Source organism: Ovis canadensis, chromosome 19 (genome assembly GCF_042477335.2).
Source record: "Ovis canadensis isolate MfBH-ARS-UI-01 breed Bighorn chromosome 19, ARS-UI_OviCan_v2, whole genome shotgun sequence".
NCBI classification, from domain to species: Eukaryota; Metazoa; Chordata; class Mammalia; order Artiodactyla; family Bovidae; genus Ovis; species Ovis canadensis.
Window position 1 is genome coordinate 27,840,280 of NC_091263.1, and position 19,386 is coordinate 27,859,665.

Consider the following 19,386-nt stretch of genomic DNA (forward strand, 5'->3'; position numbering starts at 1 on the left):
AGTTAAAAATGTTTTTCAACTCCACTGAGACTAGACTTAACCATCTTCATTGAAATACCTTAAAAAGTTGCTCTAGGAACTTTCTGGGATCACATGTACACCCGTGGTGTATTCATGTCAATGTATGGCAAAACCAATACAGTATTGTAAAGTAAAATAAAGTAAAAATTAAAATTAAAAAACAACAACAACAACAACAAAAAAAGTTGCTCTAGGGACCAGGTCGCTACAGTGTTGAAAACCATCTTTTGTTCAGAACATGTCTTTTGCTCCTGTCCCACCTCAAGTAAGTCTTATGCCAGTGTCTAGCCCTCTCCTCTCAGATTGGAATCGCAGTTTTAGCTCTTTCGTTGGAGTGCCCCAGTATTCCATGAGCCTGTGAACCCAATCTCCTTTTCCCTCTGGGAGGCTTAAGGGAACCTTATGAAAATAGGTCCCTGAGGGACATGCTCAAATACCCCACATTTCAACATGCTAGCAAGGCTCCTAACCAGTTCCTGTCCAGAGATCAGCTCTTGCAGAAATATATTTTGTTTGCTCTAGATTGAACTACACAATCCCCTTCCTATAGTGTGGTGGGCTTGATTGATTGATTCATATATTTAATAAATATTTATTTGGGTACTTGCTATTTGCCAATAACTGTTCTTGACACTGGGAATTCTAAAATAAGCAAAATGTACAAAGTCTCTACTGTTACAGAACTTACAGTCTAATGAAGGAGAGACAGCAAATAAGTGGGTATATGATGTCAGTCAGAAATGCTGTGAAGAGAAAGTAAGCCAGCTAGGTGGATAGAGAGTAATCACGCGATTTCATGGGAGAGCAAAGAAGGTGACAGCTAAGCAGAGAGCAAAGTGAGATGAGGGGGTGAGCCATGCATATGTTTGAGGGAAGAACGTGCTAGCAGAGGGCATGGCAAGAGAAAAGACCATGGGTGGCAGCGGCTCAGCATTTTCTAGGAAAAGCAAAGGGGCCAGTGTGACTGCAGCAGAACGAGTAAGAGGTTCAAGTGAGAAATGAGGCCGGAGCTGTCGCAGAGGCCAGCTCAGGGAGGACCTTGAGATGCAGTAAGGGGTTTGACTTCTACGCAAATGAATTTTGTTCAAAGTATATTGAGAAGCCATTAGGAGATTCTGACCAGGGAGCTAACATGAGATGACATCATTTTAACAGATCGCTCTGTCAACGTAGAACATGTAGTCAAGAGATCAAGATTAGAGGCAGGGAAACCAGGGTTACTAGAGCAGTGCAGGTGGGAGGTGATGTTTGGGTGGTCTAGCCTAGACGCGTGCTTCTCAATGCAGGGCAGTTTTGCCCCCCAGGGAACATTTGTGGCTATCTGGGGACATTATTTTTTTAATTATTTTTATTTATTTAATGGATTTATTTGGCTGCACCAGGTCTTAGTTGTGGCACATGGGAATCTTAGTTCCCTGACTAGGGATTGAACCCAGGCCCCCTGCATTGGGAACATGGAGTCTTAGCAACTGGACCACCAGGGAAGTCCCTCTGGGGACATTTTGGTTTCCACAACTGGAGTCTGTGGTGCTGCTGGCATCTAGTGGTAGAGAACAAGGATGCTGCTAACCATCGCACGACTTGCAGAACAGTCCCCACAACAAAGAACGATCCAGTCCAAAAGGTCACTAGTGCGGAGGCTGAGAAACACTGATTGAGAATGGTTCTGGGGAAGGAGTGAGAAGTGCTGAGATTTGAGCGGTATTTTGGAAGTAGAGCCAGCAACATTTTACGATCATTTTAATGTATGGCATCCTGGCTGATGGCACCTGAGTGTCAGTTCTGACCTGAGTGACTCTGTGCATGAAGGTACTGCCTCCTGAGAGGGGGCAACACTCAGGGTTGGGGCTGTGGCATGGATTAAGGAATCTGGTTTTGAATATATTAAGCTGGAGGTGCCAATAAATCATCGAAGTCAGGGGACAGCAAACTTTTTCTGTAAAGAGCTAGAGGATAAATATTTTTCATTTGTTGGCCACGTGATCTCTGTTGTAACCATTTAACTCTCCTACTTTAGCAGCCATAGACCATCTGGAGACAAATTAGCATGTATGTGTTTCAAGAAGACTTGATGTATGGACACTTATATATGCCTAACAGGATATACCCTAAGGACAAAAAGAACTTCAAAAAATTTAAATTGTTTTTAATAATCCTACAACTGGTGGTAGTGCTGGTATTGTCATTGTCATACGGAGACTGTTGCATGTGGATTGTGAAATAAAGCAAATGAGTTATTAAGTTGGAAGGGCTGGGGAACAGGATTTTTAGCATAGGAAAAGGAAGATAAAGATACAAGATCAGTGAATTCAAGGGAAAAATTGAAGTTCTGAATTAGAAATACCACTAAGAATTCATGACGTTTTCTCCTGAAATAAAGTTTTCTCTAGGTCTGTCTTCTGGAAAGGCTTGCAATGAGCAACTTGACTTCTAAATTTTGGATACTAGATACTATTACTCAATAAAAGAAATCAGGATTTCTTGGAGAAATGGCAGATTCCAGATCTGGGGCAGGAAGTATATAGTTCACTGATACATCTCATCATATCAGAAAGCAGAAAAGTTCTTAAAGGTTTCTGGGATCATGTCAAAAGGTCTCAGCTGCCAAACTGAAGAAAGCACCACTGGATAAAAATGGGCCATCAATAAGAATAATAACTGCAATATTACATATCAAACATATCTGTAGATTCATAAGCCCTTAAAGATATTCAACAAACAAATAAAATCCCTCATTGGTTAAGTTAAGAATATACTGGAGATGCTATTATATATATATATATATACATATATATATATATATATATATATATATAGCACATATATAAGTTTTAAAAATTTATTTGGTCACGTGGCATGGGGATATTAGTTCCCCAACCAGGGATTGAACTTCCGCCCCCTACATTGGAAGCGTGGAGTCAACCACTGGACTGCCAGGGAAATCTACAATCAATATTTTTTAAGCTGGTAAATAAAGGGAAAGAATCAAGCACATATCTATCCAGCCTTCCCTGTACAAACTGTATTATAGGATAACCAAGTAGTTAATGATGGGGAAGTTTTCTTCTTTTAAAAGCATTTTAGATGAAAAGTGAAACAAGAATGACGGAAATAAAATATCACCATTTCACAAACCCTAATAGGCTAATGGATCTAAGCAATGATCATTGATGCCTATTAACAGCACAAAGAGAGAAAACAACCAGATGCTTGTGCCTCTTATTAGAAATGCACATCCCTACAAATTACTCTTTCTGAAAAGTTCAGACCTGAATCTGATTAAGCCTCTGTGTTCAGTTACCAATTTATAGAAAACACTGAAACCAAATAACATATTAAATGAACCATGGAGATGCGGTCAGCAAATTCTAGACTTTAGGAAACTATAGGACAAATGAAATTGCAAGGGAAAAAGTGTTTAATTACAAAGAAAAATTTGAAAGAGAGGGCAGAATCTATATATTAAAGGAGACTTAATAGACATGGCAACCAATTATAATCGATGGGATTTATTTGGGCCCTAGTTCAAACAAATTAGAGGTAGAGGGAGAGAAAAAATATGAATATGCAGGAAATGTTAATCTTAATTAGATATTTAATTATATTAAGTGATTATTTTTTAAACTTTTAGATAGACTAATGAGACTATGGTTATGTTTCTTTAAAAGATCTCTTATCTTTTAATGATACATTCTGAAATATTTATAGAATGAAATGATACCATGTCTGCAGTTTGCTTCATGAGGAGAGACTGGGAGCGTGCAGATGGGGCAAGACTGATCACTGTTAAAACTGCAAGATGGGTGCATGGGTTTGTTGTACTCTTCTCTCTACTTTTATTTATATTTGAAATTTCTGTAAGGACAACCTTTTTTCAAAGCAGGTCTCAGCTCATTTTTTTTCACTTTTGTAATCCTTTCCTTCTACATTTTGGGAATTGACTCATCTGTGTGGCCACATGGAACTTAGCACATACACTGTTTTCAATCCCCTACAAAAACCCATTAATTTCCAGAGCTGATTTGCTTTATTTAAAAGTTGTATGGCTCTTGTTGGTTCCTGGGAATGCTAAGAAGTGATGAATGCTTGCTCTTCAGGCTCTGGGATCTCCAACTATGCGGAAAACCCCCAAGATGCCCCCAAAGCCTTTGAGGATTGCATGCAAAAAGTCAAGGGGCACATTCCAGCCCGTCTCCATGGATCCACCTGCGTTTACCTGGGGGCCACAGCTGGGATGCGATTACTGAGGTAAGAGCTGGAATGGCACAGAGGAGCCCATTGGACCAACACAGCCAGGAATGTGTTGAATCTTTCCAAGAATATAACTGTATTTCTGGGAAAGAATCCCATATTCTGCCATAAATTTAGGCTTTAAAAGTTGGGAAACTTTTAGTTTTAATACTCAGAAAGAAACAGTTCTATATTTGATTCCCTTCCCCATGGTGATTTTATTCAGAACTCTGAAAAAAAAGGAAAGTAACATGAAATCTAGTCATGGGATGTACCTCTAGTTTTCTTGAAAAGTAGAAACTGTTTTTGACCACCAAGGATTTCCCTGGTGGCTCAGTGGTAAAGAATCGGCCTGCCAGTGCAGGAGACCCAGGTTTGATCCCTGATCTGGGGAGGTCCCCTGGAGAAGGGCATAGCAACCCCCTCCAGTACTCCTGCCTGGGAAACTCCATGGACAGAGGAGCATGGCAGGCTACAGTCCACTGGATCATAAAAGAGTTGAACACAACTGAGCTACTAAATAACAATTTTAATACCCGTGCATTTAGTTCCACTAAATGTAAGCCACTATACTACTAAGCTATTTAGTTTCTATCCACATACAAAATGTCACCAAAATATCTGCTTTCAAATAATGGGAATTCTGCTCCTCGCCCCAAAGCCTTTGGAGTTACTATAAAAAGTAAACATCTCCTTTCATTCAATTAAGCAGTTCCTTCTAAATTTTCAGCCATGACTTTTAGCCCCATTGTATTGTTTTTGAATGTCCTTTCTCATTTTTTTTCCTCCATGAAAATATTTCCTTGACCTTGAAATAAAAGAAAAACAGTTTTTAAAAAACCCATCAAACTTAAAACTACTGAAATTAAAGGGCAGATGCTGCCCTAAACTTTGAAAATAAGGCTTTCTCCCCAAAAGATGACACTCATTTGGTTGCAAAGTCACTTTGTCTATGATCCTAGGAATGTAAAATTACATGTATTTTCTTCACCACATGCAGAAACTTCAAAGGAACAAACAGAGTCACTTTCAGATGATAATCAAAAAGATCATGAAGCACTTTCAGTTGGATTGAGCCTTTTTCTTGTAGTTTTTCTCTCATTTTTTTTCTATTCCTATGTCCTGGTTGACCAAGTAGAATGTGGAAGGAAGTCAGGTTTCTTTCCTTACTCTTGGATTCTGCAGTATGTTTTCAAGATTACTGTGTTTACCTGAAATTGAAATGATATAAAAATCCCTTCCTTCTGTCTTTTCTTTCTAATGGAAGCAAAGAACTCAACTTTGTCAACTTTGTCTTGGTTGCTTTTTTCTCCCAGTCCTCTCAGTGAGAAATCATTCAAACGCTCTGTAATTTATAGCCATGAAAAAAAAACAACAACATGGAATAGAAAGTTTGCCACTTAGCGAGAAGGTGAATGTTACGCTTGAACTGACGCTTCTTTGTGAACTTTTTCACAACTTCCTGATGGTGATCCATTTCTTCTGAGGAACTAGTTGATATTTTACTTGCTAGAAAAGTCAAATATAGAAAAAACAATAATTTGAGTCCCTGGGATGGGAACTAATAAAACCAGGAAAATTATTCATTATTGTCCAAGCGGTGATAAATTGCTACTGAACTGGAATGAACTTCAGCTTGCGGCACTGCTCTTTCTTCTTCAGCCAAGAGTAAGCCAGTGTACCCCGACTTTCTTTAACCCACTGATGAAAGGGAAAAGAGTGTCCCAAGTGAGCCTTCTTCCATAAAATGGCACAGATGAATGATACAAATACACTATGTCACGGGTGACATGAATGCTATGTCACCACTCCTGCGTGGGTCAGCACACTAAAGGATTTCAATTCAGGGGCAGCCATGATGGCCATCATATCCCCTCATGCCAAAGCTCTCCCAAAGAGCAAAGCAGGGACAGCGAAAACCCCCTCTTCCTTTCCACCTCCCTCCTAAGCTCCCCATCCTTCTGGCCTGATGAGGGTTTCTTTGTATAGTGCCCCAAGCGAATACTTACGCTACTCCTATGCCTTCACTAATCTCCTTTCCTCTGCTGATCTGAGACAGAGCAACAGTGATTGAGTAGGAGGCCCTTCAGCTGGTTGCTAGACAGCAGAATAGGAACAGGTAAGGGAGGAGAGAACAAGTGATATTTTTACTGGTAGCTATTTCCCTGCTTGGCAGTTTGACAGGTAACCAGTGCAGCCTGACTTCATGGTTGCCTGGGAAGCTTCAATTTGCAGAGGGGGGTTCCTGTGTCTTACCTACATCTGGAAAACGGTCCCTGCCTGTGGGAGTGGGGAGGTTATTTTAAGACTGTTGTCTGGGCACTCAGCCTTTTGTGTTCTGTGCCTTGCATAGGTTGCAAAACGAAACAGCAGCTAATGAAATCCTTGAGAGCATTGAAAACTACTTCGAGTCTCAGCCCTTTGATTTTAGGGATGCTCAAATCATTTCTGGGCAAGAGGAAGGGATATATGGATGGATTACAGCCAACTATTTAATGGGAAATTTCCTGCAGGTGTGTGAAAACAAATGCATGGTTTTTAATCTCGCTGTTTATTCTGTCCCTGGGGTTGGTAGCTTAAGCAGAGGTGCATGCTGACAGGGCCATCTGTCCTGCATCATTTCTTTAGGGAAACAGCAGTGACACAAGAAAAGACATGTATAGCTGCGACAAAGCCTTGGATCCTAAATAAGACAAATGCATGGGGGAGGGGGAATATCATTTTACCAACCAACAAGAAATGTGAGGGGGGAGGGAGGATCTAAATCTTGCAGTAGGCCATGAGTCTTTTGAAATACAACTAGAGAATGACCCTTCCAAGAAGTCCTCTGGCCGTCAGGAATTTACAGAGCCCTCAGGCAGCCTTCTGCCCATTCACTCTGTGTCCTCAGGTCTCCTCACACTCCGCTCTCCACACTCCCTGCTCCTCTGGGGCAGAGGAAAGCTGACGCGGAAAAATAATCACCGTGTCACAGAGGGTGTAAACTGAGGATGCCTACCATGTCCAGCCCAAGACCTGTTTTCTTCTCCCTTGAATATATTTTTAGAAGTTAATTAATTTAGTTAATATTTTGGAAAATTCACATAGAAATCCATGATTCTAGCTTCTTCTGGACTCCCTCACTCCCTAAAAGTTGGAAGAGCCAGTCACAGCAGACTCACATTCCTGCATGCCAGCAACCAACTGGAACAGAGTCGATCTCTCATGCATTCCCCAGATGGCCACAGTCCTCACCATTCCCTGTTGTGTACACCTAATCTACTCACTCATTTATGTTGCCTGTCCAGTCCCTGAAAGCATTTGAGTTCACCACCCGTGAAACAAAGGAGAGGTCTGGCCCTGAATGCACCCCATGTCATACTTCTTAACAATAAGAGATGGATCCTGGGTGATGAACCCTGGCCAATCAGAGATGGCACCTTTGGTCTTTTTTCTTGCTTCTTTTTCCAACTGTGTAGAAGAGCCTATGGCATATGTGGGTGCATCCGAGTGGAAAGGAGACCACAGGTGCCCTGGATTTGGGTGGTGCCTCCACCCAAATATCCTTCGCAGCAGAAGAGAAGGTGGGGCTGAACACCAGTGACATCATGAAGGTGACCCTGTATGGCTATGAATACACGCTCTACACACACAGCTTCCAGTGCTATGGGCGGAACGAGGCTGAGAAGAGGTTTCTGGCAACCCTCCTTCAGGTACCTGAGCCAGGGGGCAACAGGTGTTCCCTTGGGGGTCTTGGCTGAGGGGAAGATGCCTTGCCTTCTGGGGTCTGTCCTTTCCATTCCAGTTAGAAGGTGGATGGAAACAGCAGCATTTTCCTGTTAACTTGTAGGGGTCCAAGCACTTTCTTTCTCTCTCTCTCTCTGATACGTTGACCATTTCCAGTGTATCTGAGTCAGAAGTCCAGGGTAATTCCAGAGCCCCAGAGGTTTTATAAATGATTCAGGACTTGGAATCCCTTTATGGACACAAACTGCTTTAAACTAGTAGCTAAAGAAGCCGGAGATTGCAGAGACTCCCCTTAGTGCAGACAAAATAATAAACCTGGTCACAGGAGAAATACTTGCTGACAACAGAGAGGGTAGAGGACCTCCCCAGGCTCAGGCTTCTTTTAGATGAGCCTGTATTAGGCAGATTTAATGCACTTTATATGGTGGGATCTTAGAGCAACCGAATTCCATCACATTGATCAGTAATTTTTACGGTAACTGAATATGATGGCTACTTCAGACATCAGTTAGGCTGTCACTAATATAAAGTTGACATGAGTACTGTTTGTGGCAGCGAGAGCACTAGCACCATGGATGTGCCCCTGGGCCCCAAACTCCAGTGGTCAGGGGACACCCATCTCATCCATGGCTGAAAAGGGAAGATGAAGATGAAAGGAGAATGAAGGGAAGGAATCTTGACCTCCTGTAGGGGCATGAGGCCAACCGGAGGCCACAGGTCCGAGGGGACCCGGGGCAGGGCACAGGGGCTGAGTCAGCCTCTGAATGTAGTGGACACAGCATCAGTAGCAGCTTACTCTGGTCATGAGGAAGGAAGCAGTATTTCCCAGCTACTAGCTGTAGAAAAATTGGGTTGGTTTACAAAGAGTCATCACTGGAACTCACATCTTCAGATCCCTGCATTTACTGAGTATTCATGCAGGGTGGATTGTGAGAATTCACCCTCCAGGTCTGGCCCTCTTCCCAAAACTCCTCTTTCAGCCTCACAGGAAAGGCTGGAGCCCCAGCACACATGTATGCCACATGTATTTTGGGGAGGGGCTGGGCACTCCTGGGAAAGACAGAGCAGGGGCCCTGCAGGCAGCCCTGAGCTACTTCTCCATGGCTCAGGAGACTCAGTGCCCAGGCCAAACCAAACCCTGCAGGGAGCTTGGTCAACCCTCTCTAACTGGGCTCCTCTTTTCTCTCTCCTTTTATTTCTAGCAATAGTTAAGGCCCCTTCCTCCAGCTCTGGCCCTAGAAGGGGTGCAGGGTAGGGCAGGGAGGGCAGGGCTCCTCTTAACTTCAGATGGGAGAAGGGAGGCAGGGGAAATCACCCTTTTCCCAGGGTGAATCCAGGTTTGAGAAGCTAACCTCTTAAATTTGGCTGGCCATGAGGGCGTGTGTATGTATATTTGTGCACACACTCCTACAGGATTTATTAAAGAATGACTGTCTATGTATCCAACAGTCTACAGTAGAGAAGTGAATATTCCACCTGGGTGAGGTTTCATTTGAACTTGAGAATGCAGGTCTCAAGGTGTAAGCCCAGGTCTGGGGGCAGAGGTGGGACACCCCTGCCTCTCACTGTATATAGTCAACTCACAGGGACAGAGGGCATCTTCAACTTGCCTGATAACATGTGGCTGCCTGAGAGAGTGGCTTTGCCCTCTGAGCCTTCTGACTCATATGTGGGGAGGGATCCTGGTGTGATGAGGATCACCCACAAATGCATGTCCTGACCTGCCTAGCCAATATTTTCATGTTCCAAAGATGTGATGCCAAGCCCCAACTTAAAGCTTCCCAAAGCTTATTGCATTATGAACGCTGCCTGAGTAATTGCTTCCAGTCCAGGTCTCAGTTCCTGGACTGAAATATAAATGGCTACAGAGTGTGGTGAGTGTGACACCTAGATATATGAAAAAGTCAAAGTGTTAGTCAGTTGTGTCCAACTCTTTGCAACCCCATGGACTGTAGCCTGCCAGACTCCTCTGTCCATGGAATTCTCCAGGCAAGTATATTGGAGTAGGTTGCCATTTCCTACTCCAGGGGGTCTTTCTGATCCAGGGATCAAACTCAGGTCTCATGCATTGCAGGCAGATTCTTTACCATCTGAGCTACCAATATATACTTTGCAAATTATTTTCTTAATTAAGGGGTCTCCAGTGACCCCAAGACTCAAGTCTCACTCTGATAGCATGTTAGACATTAGGGACATGCATTCACTTTCTCTCCCTTGTTAAGTAAGATTTTTTTCTTCTGATTTTAAAGTAACACATATTCAGTGGAGGGAAAAAAGAAAACAGACATAAAGAATATAAATAATAAAATTTAAAAACTTGGAATTACCATCATCAACATATTATTGCATTTTATTCCAGTTTTTTTTTAATGCAAGAATATGTGTATTTACAAATTTGGCTTCATACGGTATATACACGGGCTTGCCAAGCGGTGCTAGTGGTAAAGAACCCGCCTGCCAATGCAAGAGACATAAGAGACACAGGTTTGATCTCTGGGTTGGGAAGATCCCCTGGAGGAGGAAATGACAACCCATTGCAGTATTCTTGCCTGGGAAATCCCATGAGTGGAGGAGCCAGGCCAGCTACAGTCCATGGGGGTTGCAAAGGGGCGAACACGACTGAGCGACTGAGCACAAGCACAGGCAGTATTCCAAATACATTATTTAACGAGAAAAACTACGTTGGTCATGTAGTTACAAAGGAAAGTGCATGACCCTTTCATGCTAATGCCCTGCAAAGACTAAATTCAGGGAAGATTTATTAAATGTTGAGGGACTAAGTAACTTGGCACATTGGCAAGTTTTATTTCAGGAATGCTGTAACAAATAATTCATGATCCAAAAAGAGAACTGAATTAATCTTTACCAAGCTTCTTCTGGCCAAAAAATAATTTATATTATTTTGCTTCTTCTCCAAGCCAGGCCAGAAATGACTTATTTTCATTATTTAAAAAAGTCTAAGTCAGATTTGGAGGGGGAAACTAAATGATTAGTTGTTGATTTGATTTTTTTTTCTTTCAGTGATTATTTCAGCCATAGGGTGACCATGACGTAATATGTTACAAATTAGACATAACAACTTTTGAACACCATAGATTTTTTCACGCCACTGAAGCAGAAGGGGCCCATTTGCTGCCTCCACAGTCATAGTAAGATCTTTCTGTAGGACACTCATATCAGCTGAGTGTTGGACTTCTGTAGGATTCTGCATAGAATCCTTTCATTAAAAGATTACATTATTTTGATGTGTACCTCACGTTCCTCAGCAGTAAAATAAGAGAGCTGAGCTAAGTGTTTTCTGGGCCAAGATTTTACTGTAGAGGATAAAATACACTTTAGTAGCTTCAAAATTACACAGAGTTCAAATCCAGTTCCTTGGAAAAGAGAGCCCATAAATTGAACCAAACACATTTTGGAATTTAGCATTAAATAAAGGGAACATTCTTCACCATAGATAGAAGACTGGATAATCATCTGGAGAAAGTAAAAATCAAATCCCTTCCACCATCTTAATACCAAATAAATTACAAACAGATCGAAGATTTCTATGTAACAGGGTATTTATTACATCATTGTTTCGTAATGGCACGTGATTGGAAATCAGCTAAATTTTCCTCTAGATGGGATTCCCTAAATAAAGCACAGTTTATTTGTACAGTGGAGTTCTATGTAGCCAGCATGAAAGAAGCTAGTGTAAAAAGAAGAGGTCACTCTTACATGGACAATGAAAGGAAAATCTCAAAGATAAATTCTTAAGTAAGAAATGCAAGGGACAGAACAGTGTGTATAGAGCACTACCATTTATGATTTAAAATTTAAAGAAAGAAAAAAAACGTAATTGCACATGCATAGAAGAAGTATACACAGAATCTGTCAGAATACACTGTAACTGCAATAGTGGTTACTTCCAGGGAGGGAACCTGGGTGGATAAAGTGGGTGGGAATGAGCCTTGACTTTCACAATACGTTTATTTGTGCCTTTTTAATTGTTATTTTTAGATGGATAGATAACATGCTCTTCAAAATGGTCAATTAACCTAAACATATCTTGCCTTCTCATCAAAACGGAGTTCATAAACCCTGCTTCATGGAGCTGTGCTAAGTGCCGGAGCAGAGCCTGGTATCGTGCCTGGTGCAGGGTGACAATCCCCCCTCCCCAAGTAGAGTTATCTAGACAACCTGGGACTTCCCTTCCACCGGATGCACTTTTTCCATTTCTCTGTTGGCACTGGAGGGGAACAACAGTGAGGACTTGCAAAAGGAAAGTACTTGGACCTCCACAAGAGTGATTGCTAACACCTTACTCTTGTACCTATAGGATTATACCACTGAAACCACGTTCACCAACCCTTGTTACCCTCAGAATTACATCACTACCTTCACTGAGGCACAGGTGTTTGGCAGCCTGTGTACAGAGGACCTGAGACCTGAAAGATATAATCCCAACAACATCATCACTTTTGAAGGAACTGGGGACCCATCACTGTGTAGAGAAAAGGTGGCTTCCCTATTTAACTTCAGTGCTTGCCATGATCACGAAGCTTGTTCCTTTGATGGGGTGTATCAGCCAAGAGTTAAAGGGTCATTCGTGGTAAGAGCGAAACAACAGAGATTCCTTTTCCCCCTACTGATTATTTCTCACCTTCCTGTTTTTCCTCTGCTGAGGTGTTTCCCACTTTGTTATTCCCTGCCCTGAAACGTCCATTATATCGCATTCTGAGAAATGATTTCCTTCTGTACAACTTCCTTACAGGCTTTTGCAGGATTCTACTACACAGCCAATGCTTTCAACCTTTCAGGTAGCTTTTCTCTGCACACCTTCAACTTGAGCACCTGGAATTTCTGCTCAAAGAATTGGAATCAGGTCAGTATTTAAAGAAAAAGGATCCATATTGGTACAAAACAGTAGAGCAGAGTAGATTTCATTTGCGCCTCTGTGTGTGTGTGTGTACGTGTGTGTATGTATGTTCTGAATTTGACATTTATGCTGTTCTCCTTCACCACATCTGTAAGATGGGAGTAATAAGGAACCCTACTTCACAGCTGTGTTGTGGATTATATGTTCTATTCATGGGCACAATGTTTATAACAGTGTCTGGCATGTAACAAGCACTCTATAAACTTAAGATTGCTCTTCCATGAAATTGCATGCGTGCTAAGTTGCTTCAGTCCAACTCTTTGCGACCCTATGAACTGTAGCCTACCAGGCTCCTCTGTCCATGGGATTCTCCAGGCAAGAATACTGGAGTGGGATGCCATTTCCTTCTCCAGGGGATCTTCCCAACATCGAACCTGCATCTGTTATGTCTCCTGCGTTGGCAGGCTGGTTCTTTACCACTTGGTTATGTTGTAAAGGGATTTTTTTAAAATATAGGAGACGTGGTATATACATACAATGGAATATCACTCAGCCATTAAGAAGAGTGAAATTGTGCCATTTGCAGCAACATGAGTGGACCTATTATGCTTAGTGAAATAAGTCAGATGGAGGAAGACAGATACTGTATTTTATCACGTATATGTGGAGTCTAAAAAATGAAACAAATGAACATAAAACATAGATTTTTTTGGTCATTGTATTATTTTATAGTAATTTTAATGATTAAATTCTCTGGGTGATAAGATTCTTTAAAATATGACTGCTGACCGAAGCTGTTCTGAAATGCGCGTTTTCAAACCTGACTCCTCCCTGTTTTGAACTTGCCTTCAGCTCCCAGTGCTGCTGCCCCAGTTTGATGAGCAGTATGCACGCTCCTACTGCTTCTCAGCCCACTATATCTACCATTTGCTTGTAAGTGGATACAAATTCACCGAGGAGAACTGGCCCCAAATACATTTTAAAAAGGAAGTAAGTCAAAGCACAAATTGTTTTCCTCTTCTTCCTCTCAAAAATAGATGTTTGTTTGTATGTGTGTGAAAGAAATGTAGGAGATAAGTGGGAATTGGGGATTTAAACTTGCTGAATGGGAGCCAGTGTGGCTTGATCCCTGGTGAGCTTATAAGAGATAATGGAGAATTTAGAGGAAGTGGTCATCAGAAACCTTCTGTGTGAGCTGAGGAAGCCAAGAACTGTGGACTGTAAGCTCTGTGGGGGCAGGACTTACTTGATCATCCTCACATTCCTAGCACTCACACAAGGCTGAGAACATAGAAGGCTCTTGGTAAATATTGTTGCGTGCATCCATAAATATGTTAAAGAACTGAGGCTTTTTATCCTGACAAGAAGCTTCAAATACAATAATTTTGTTAAGAGGATAGTAACTAACTGATCTCCATTTTACACAGATGTCAGAGGGAGATCTATTCTTTAGAGCACAGGGATTAAGTCAGCAGTGTTAAGTAAGAATTTGATCTTGGAATGAGTCTGAGGTCACTGTGTTCACTTTCAAGTGTCCAGAATGGTCTGACGCTGAAATGACAGCTGACTGGCGAGGCGCCTCTGTACTTTGCTTTCAGGACTCAGCCTTGCTGTTGTGTTGATCCAGCACTCTGTTCCCCAGGTTCTTGGAGGGTTTTCTCATTTCAGGAATAGCAGATGTGAAGCCTGAAGTATGTCTGGAGTCAGTCTGTTCAATATGAGCTTCAGCAGTAATTAGATTAAAGCAAGCAATATCCAGTATTAGGCTTGTGACTGTTTTACATAGAAAAAATTGAGTCAGCCGTAAAAAATAAGGATGTCTGGAGACAGATAAGGACTGCTGGTGGCATGTACTCTCCAAGCTTTGGTTCTAATTAATCTAATTACCAGGAAGGCACATTATGATTTTCCATTAAATACCAATTTGGGGAGGGGGGGTACATAATTCTAGGTTTCAAGTTCCTTTCTTTTATTTATAAAGAATTTAGTATCAGTCAAATCAGTATTCAAATGTGAGGATATAAAAAGACTTCAGGAGATTTGCCAAAGATTTATATCTAAAATATGTGCGGGATTTCCTTGGTGGCTCAGTAGATGAGAATCCACCTGCCACTGCAGGGGACATGGGTTCAATCCCTGGTCTGGGAAGATTCCACATGCCAGGGAGCACTAAGTCCATGCACCACAACTACTAAGCCTGTGCACCTTTGAGTCTGTGCTCCGCAACAAGAGAAGACGCCGCAGTGAGAGAGAGAGGATGGAAGATTACAAATGTGAAACATTTACATATTTCCAAAATGACCTAAAACCATGCAAACAAAAATTGATGGAACTACCAGATGGAACTGACACAATCTGCTTCCCAGTTAGACTGGCCTTCTTTTCCTAGAAACTGGTCCTGGGTTTGGTAAAACATGCATCACCTGTTTCTTTAGCTATAGACTCTTCTGTACCCAGGGATCGAAAAACTTCCACTGCTGTTAACTGTGCCCTCTTCACTCTGGCTGTGATGAGGCTGTGAGGATTCATTCTCTGCGGTGTTGGAGGTTGGGCACTCAAGCCTTTGTGGTCATGATGACCAGGGTTCTAGCCCAGCCTCTGCAGTTTTTGAACGTAGGCAAGTCCATTGACCTCCTTAGGCCACAGTTCCTGGGGGTATCTCAGGGGGGTGATCATGGTGTGTCCTGGGGATATAATCTGTGCCTCAAGCCCAGCCCTGAGAACTGAGCCATCTCCTCTACTCCACAGGTGGGGAACAGCAGCATAGCCTGGTCTCTCGGCTACATGCTTAGCCTGACCAACCAGATCCCAGCCGAAAGCCTGCTCATCCGCCTGCCCATCAAGCCATCTGCCTTCATGGGCACCCTCGCCTTCTTTGCAGCAGTGGCCTTGCTGTGTCTGACATATCTCATATACTTGTGTGTGTTGTCCAGGAATCAGAGGCGGTCCCAGCATGCCTTGGACAACATGGTGGACTCTGAGTGAGCCTCACAGAGTGGTTCCTAGAGCCTGAGAGCTGCCCGTAACCAGCTTGGGGGGCACCAGACAATGCAAGCAAAATGTCCATCTTCGGGAAACACAGCTAAAGTCCAATGTCTAGGTCCTGTGCCTCTCAGATACTGATTTATGTCAAAGCACCTCTTGCGAAGTCCCTCAACTGTTCAGTGCACATTCCTCTGCCAGAGACCCCGCCACCCACTAGCTGACCTATTGGGGAACAGAGGAGAGACGGGCCATCAAGGTCAGCCTCCTTATTCCAAGTGTCCCACAGGAAGAGTAAGTTGAGAAGATGACAGATGAATGTGGAAGAGTTGACCTCAGGGCTCAGTTTGCATTTTCCCTCCTTCAAAAATGCCATAGTCTTCCCAGTAGGGTTGGAAATTGGCAGGTGTCTAGTAAGCATCTGGTCCAATTAAATATCTCATTTTATGCTTCCTCTCATTGGTCCTTAACTAAGAATTTCCTTAACAACCATTAATAACATTGAGCTCCCTTAGCTTGGTAGAATATTGTATCTGGGAGAAAATCCTCCTTCACCCCCAAAGACAGTGGCTACAGCAAAGCTTCTGTCATGCAGGCAGAACCTGAAGGGCACAGGCCCACAGAACATCTACCAGAACACTACAGGCCATTCCTGAAGTAGGATTCCCTCTCAGAGCTCTGGTCATTAGATCACCACCCGTGTGTGTATCACCCTCGTCGCCTCCCCTTCCCATTGCTGTGTGCCCTTGTCAAATGTTTATTCCTAGCAAGGCTATCATGCTCCAGATCATTCTGCCTTTGCTAGGCTTTTGCTTAGGGTCGTCTTTCCATCATTAGCACCCTGTGTATATTTCACCCACCATTCCCACAGGTCCACCTGACGCTGTCACAGGTCATCCTCTTCTCTGATTTGCTTACCAATCACTTTCCTAGATGGTAGGCCTTTGTGCAGTAGCCATAGTTCCTGACTTTGAGCGGGGAAAGGAAGCTGCAGGGATATTTAACTCCAAAGTGGGAGGGGACTCTAGCAAGTCCAATGGCTACAAAGTAAAAATCCACATTCTCTCAGATTATAGCTTGTTCACTGAGTACAGAATAAAGGAGACTTATTTTATTGTGACTTGCGGTGTGTGTGTGTTTCTGCGCATATGGTACTCTTTCTCTTGAGGACCCAAGGTGGCATCTATGAAAAGAAGCTAAACAACTAAAACAAGTTTATTGAGCAAACTTTCCTAGTGTATTAAGAAAGTCATACATCAATATCACTTTTATTCTGGAGATCTCAAAGTGTTTTACTTTAATAAACCTTCAGTTCCTTGAGATAACTGAGTCCAACATTTCCTTACCTTATCTGACACTGCAAAGCTTCTGTGAGGCTACAACCTGCCACTCACATCTTGATTCCCAACCAGAAAGGCCGCTCCCATCCCAAAGTGCACCACTGTTCACAGTTTTCCCTGCCTAGACTGTGGGTTATCCTCCCACTCATCCAAACCACCATATTTCTCAAGGTGCAATCCCAGCTCTACTTCTTTCACAGAGCATTCCTTGCACACACTCATGCACGTGTGCACACACACATCATGATCTCTCTCTTGGATTACTTTTTTTTTTTTTAATTTTAAAATCTTTAATTCTTACATGCGTTCCCAAACATGAGCCCCCCTCCCACCTCCCTCCCCATAACATCTCTCTGGGTCATCCCCATGCACCAGCCCCAAGCATGCTGTATCCTGCCTCAGACATAGACTGGCGATTCGATTCTTACATGATAGTATACATGTTAGAATGCCATTCTCCCAAATCATCCCACCCTCTCCCTCTCCCTCTGAGTCCAAAAGTCCGTTATACACATCTGTGTCTTTTTTCCTGTCTTGCATACAGGGTCGTCATTGCCATCTTCCTAAATTCCATATATATGTGTTAGTATACTGTATTGGATTACTTTTTAAAAACTACATAAATTCTCATATTGTTGCTAATCATGCAACTGGACTACAAAATTCTAATCTAATCTCAACTCACAATTTCCATGACTTCTTTAAAGGCAGAGTGTTCTCTCCAGGCTTCCCTGATAGTTTAGTTAGCAAAGAATCCACCTGCAATGCAGGAGACCCCACTTCAGTTCCTGGGTCGGGAAGACCCACTGGAGAAGGGATAGGCTACCCACTCCACTATTCCTGGGCTTTCCTGGTGACTCTAATGGTAAAGAATCCTCCTGCAACACAGGAGATCTGGGTTCAATCCTTGGATTGGGAAGATCCCCTGGAGAAGGGAAAGGCTCCCCACTCGAGTATTCTAGCCTGGAGAATTCCATGGACTGCATAGTCCATGAGGTCACAGAGAGTTGGACACAAGTGAGCAACTTTCACTTTCATTTTCATTTTCCCCAGGAAAGAAAGTCATATTCAAAGCATTAGGAGGATTTGGGTAGAAATCCTCCTTAGGGCAGAAAAGGCCATAGGGCAGCCCCTAGGAACTAAGAGTGGCCCCTGGCGGACAGTCAGCATGGAGCAAGGACCTCAGTCCTACAACTGCAAGGAGTTGAATTCAGCCACCAACCTAAGTGACCTTGGAGGCAGATCTCCTCAGAGCCTCCAATCATTTCAGCCTTGTGAGTCTCTAAGCAGAGAACCCACCCAGACTTCTGACCTCCAGAATTGTGAGGTCAGAAATGGGTGTTGTTATAAGGCACTGAGTTTGTGGCCACCTGTTACACAGCCATAAAAAATTAACACGACTACAGAACTCCAAGCCCGTAAGCTCCGAACAGGGCAAGTGCTTACATGTGAAATATGTACTGATGATAAGTCACTAACTATGATTAGGTGTCACAAATTATGCCTACTCCTTTTAATAACGATGCAAGAAAAATATGGGCTCAAAGGTAAAATATCACACCAGCAAGTGTTCTTGCCTGGAGAATCCCAGGCAAGACGGGGGAGCCTAGTGGGCTGCCGTCTCTGGGGTCGCACAGAGTCAGACACGACTGAAGCGACTTAGCAGCAGCAGCAGCAGCATTACCAGCTAGTAAGAAGTTTTGGAGATGGAGATTGTGAGTTGAGAGTCTGGTTAAGTCTAAAATACATTTGGAAAAAACAAATTAAAAAAAAATGGGGCATTCCCTACATGCCCAGTGGTTAGGACTCCACACTTTGACTATAAGGAAACTATATTATGTCCATCATATTTCCCTTCACAAAGTCAATATCATGACAGTTAGGCATCTGACTTTAGAATTTTGTAGTCCAACATACCCATTCATATATAGTTGTGTGATTTATGACAGAGGTATCTCATCAGAGCGGTAGTGAAAAATGTGGGACAATTGGATTTCCACATGGAGAAATAAAGGAAATTCAACCCTTCCTCTAATATTTTCAAAAATCATTCCCAGGGACTTTCCTCATGGTCCAGGGGGTAAGACTCTGCCTTGCAAAGCAGGGAACATGGGTTCAATCCCTGGTTGGGGAACTGAGATGCCAGATGCTGCAGAGCAAGTCAGCCGACGCGCCACAACTAGTGGGCCTGTGAGCCTCGACAAAAGATCCTGCATCATACAACGAAGA

The 19,386-nt window shown here is 42.8% G+C and overlaps 1 protein-coding gene across 1 annotated transcript in view; it reads left to right on the forward strand.

Annotated features, from left to right (window-relative positions):
- Positions 1–16,937, forward strand: part of ENTPD3 (ectonucleoside triphosphate diphosphohydrolase 3) — a 33,707-nt gene extending 16,770 nt beyond the window's left edge. The window contains exons 5-11 of the mRNA XM_069561139.1: positions 4,119–4,269; positions 6,605–6,764; positions 7,710–7,943; positions 12,296–12,568; positions 12,731–12,841; positions 13,688–13,825; positions 15,584–16,937. Coding sequence (XP_069417240.1) covers positions 4,119–4,269; positions 6,605–6,764; positions 7,710–7,943; positions 12,296–12,568; positions 12,731–12,841; positions 13,688–13,825; positions 15,584–15,820 — 1,304 coding nt within the window. The 3' untranslated portion in view covers positions 15,821–16,937. The remainder of the gene's footprint in view (positions 1–4,118; positions 4,270–6,604; positions 6,765–7,709; positions 7,944–12,295; positions 12,569–12,730; positions 12,842–13,687; positions 13,826–15,583) is intronic.
- Positions 16,938–19,386: the final 2,449 nt, after the last annotated feature.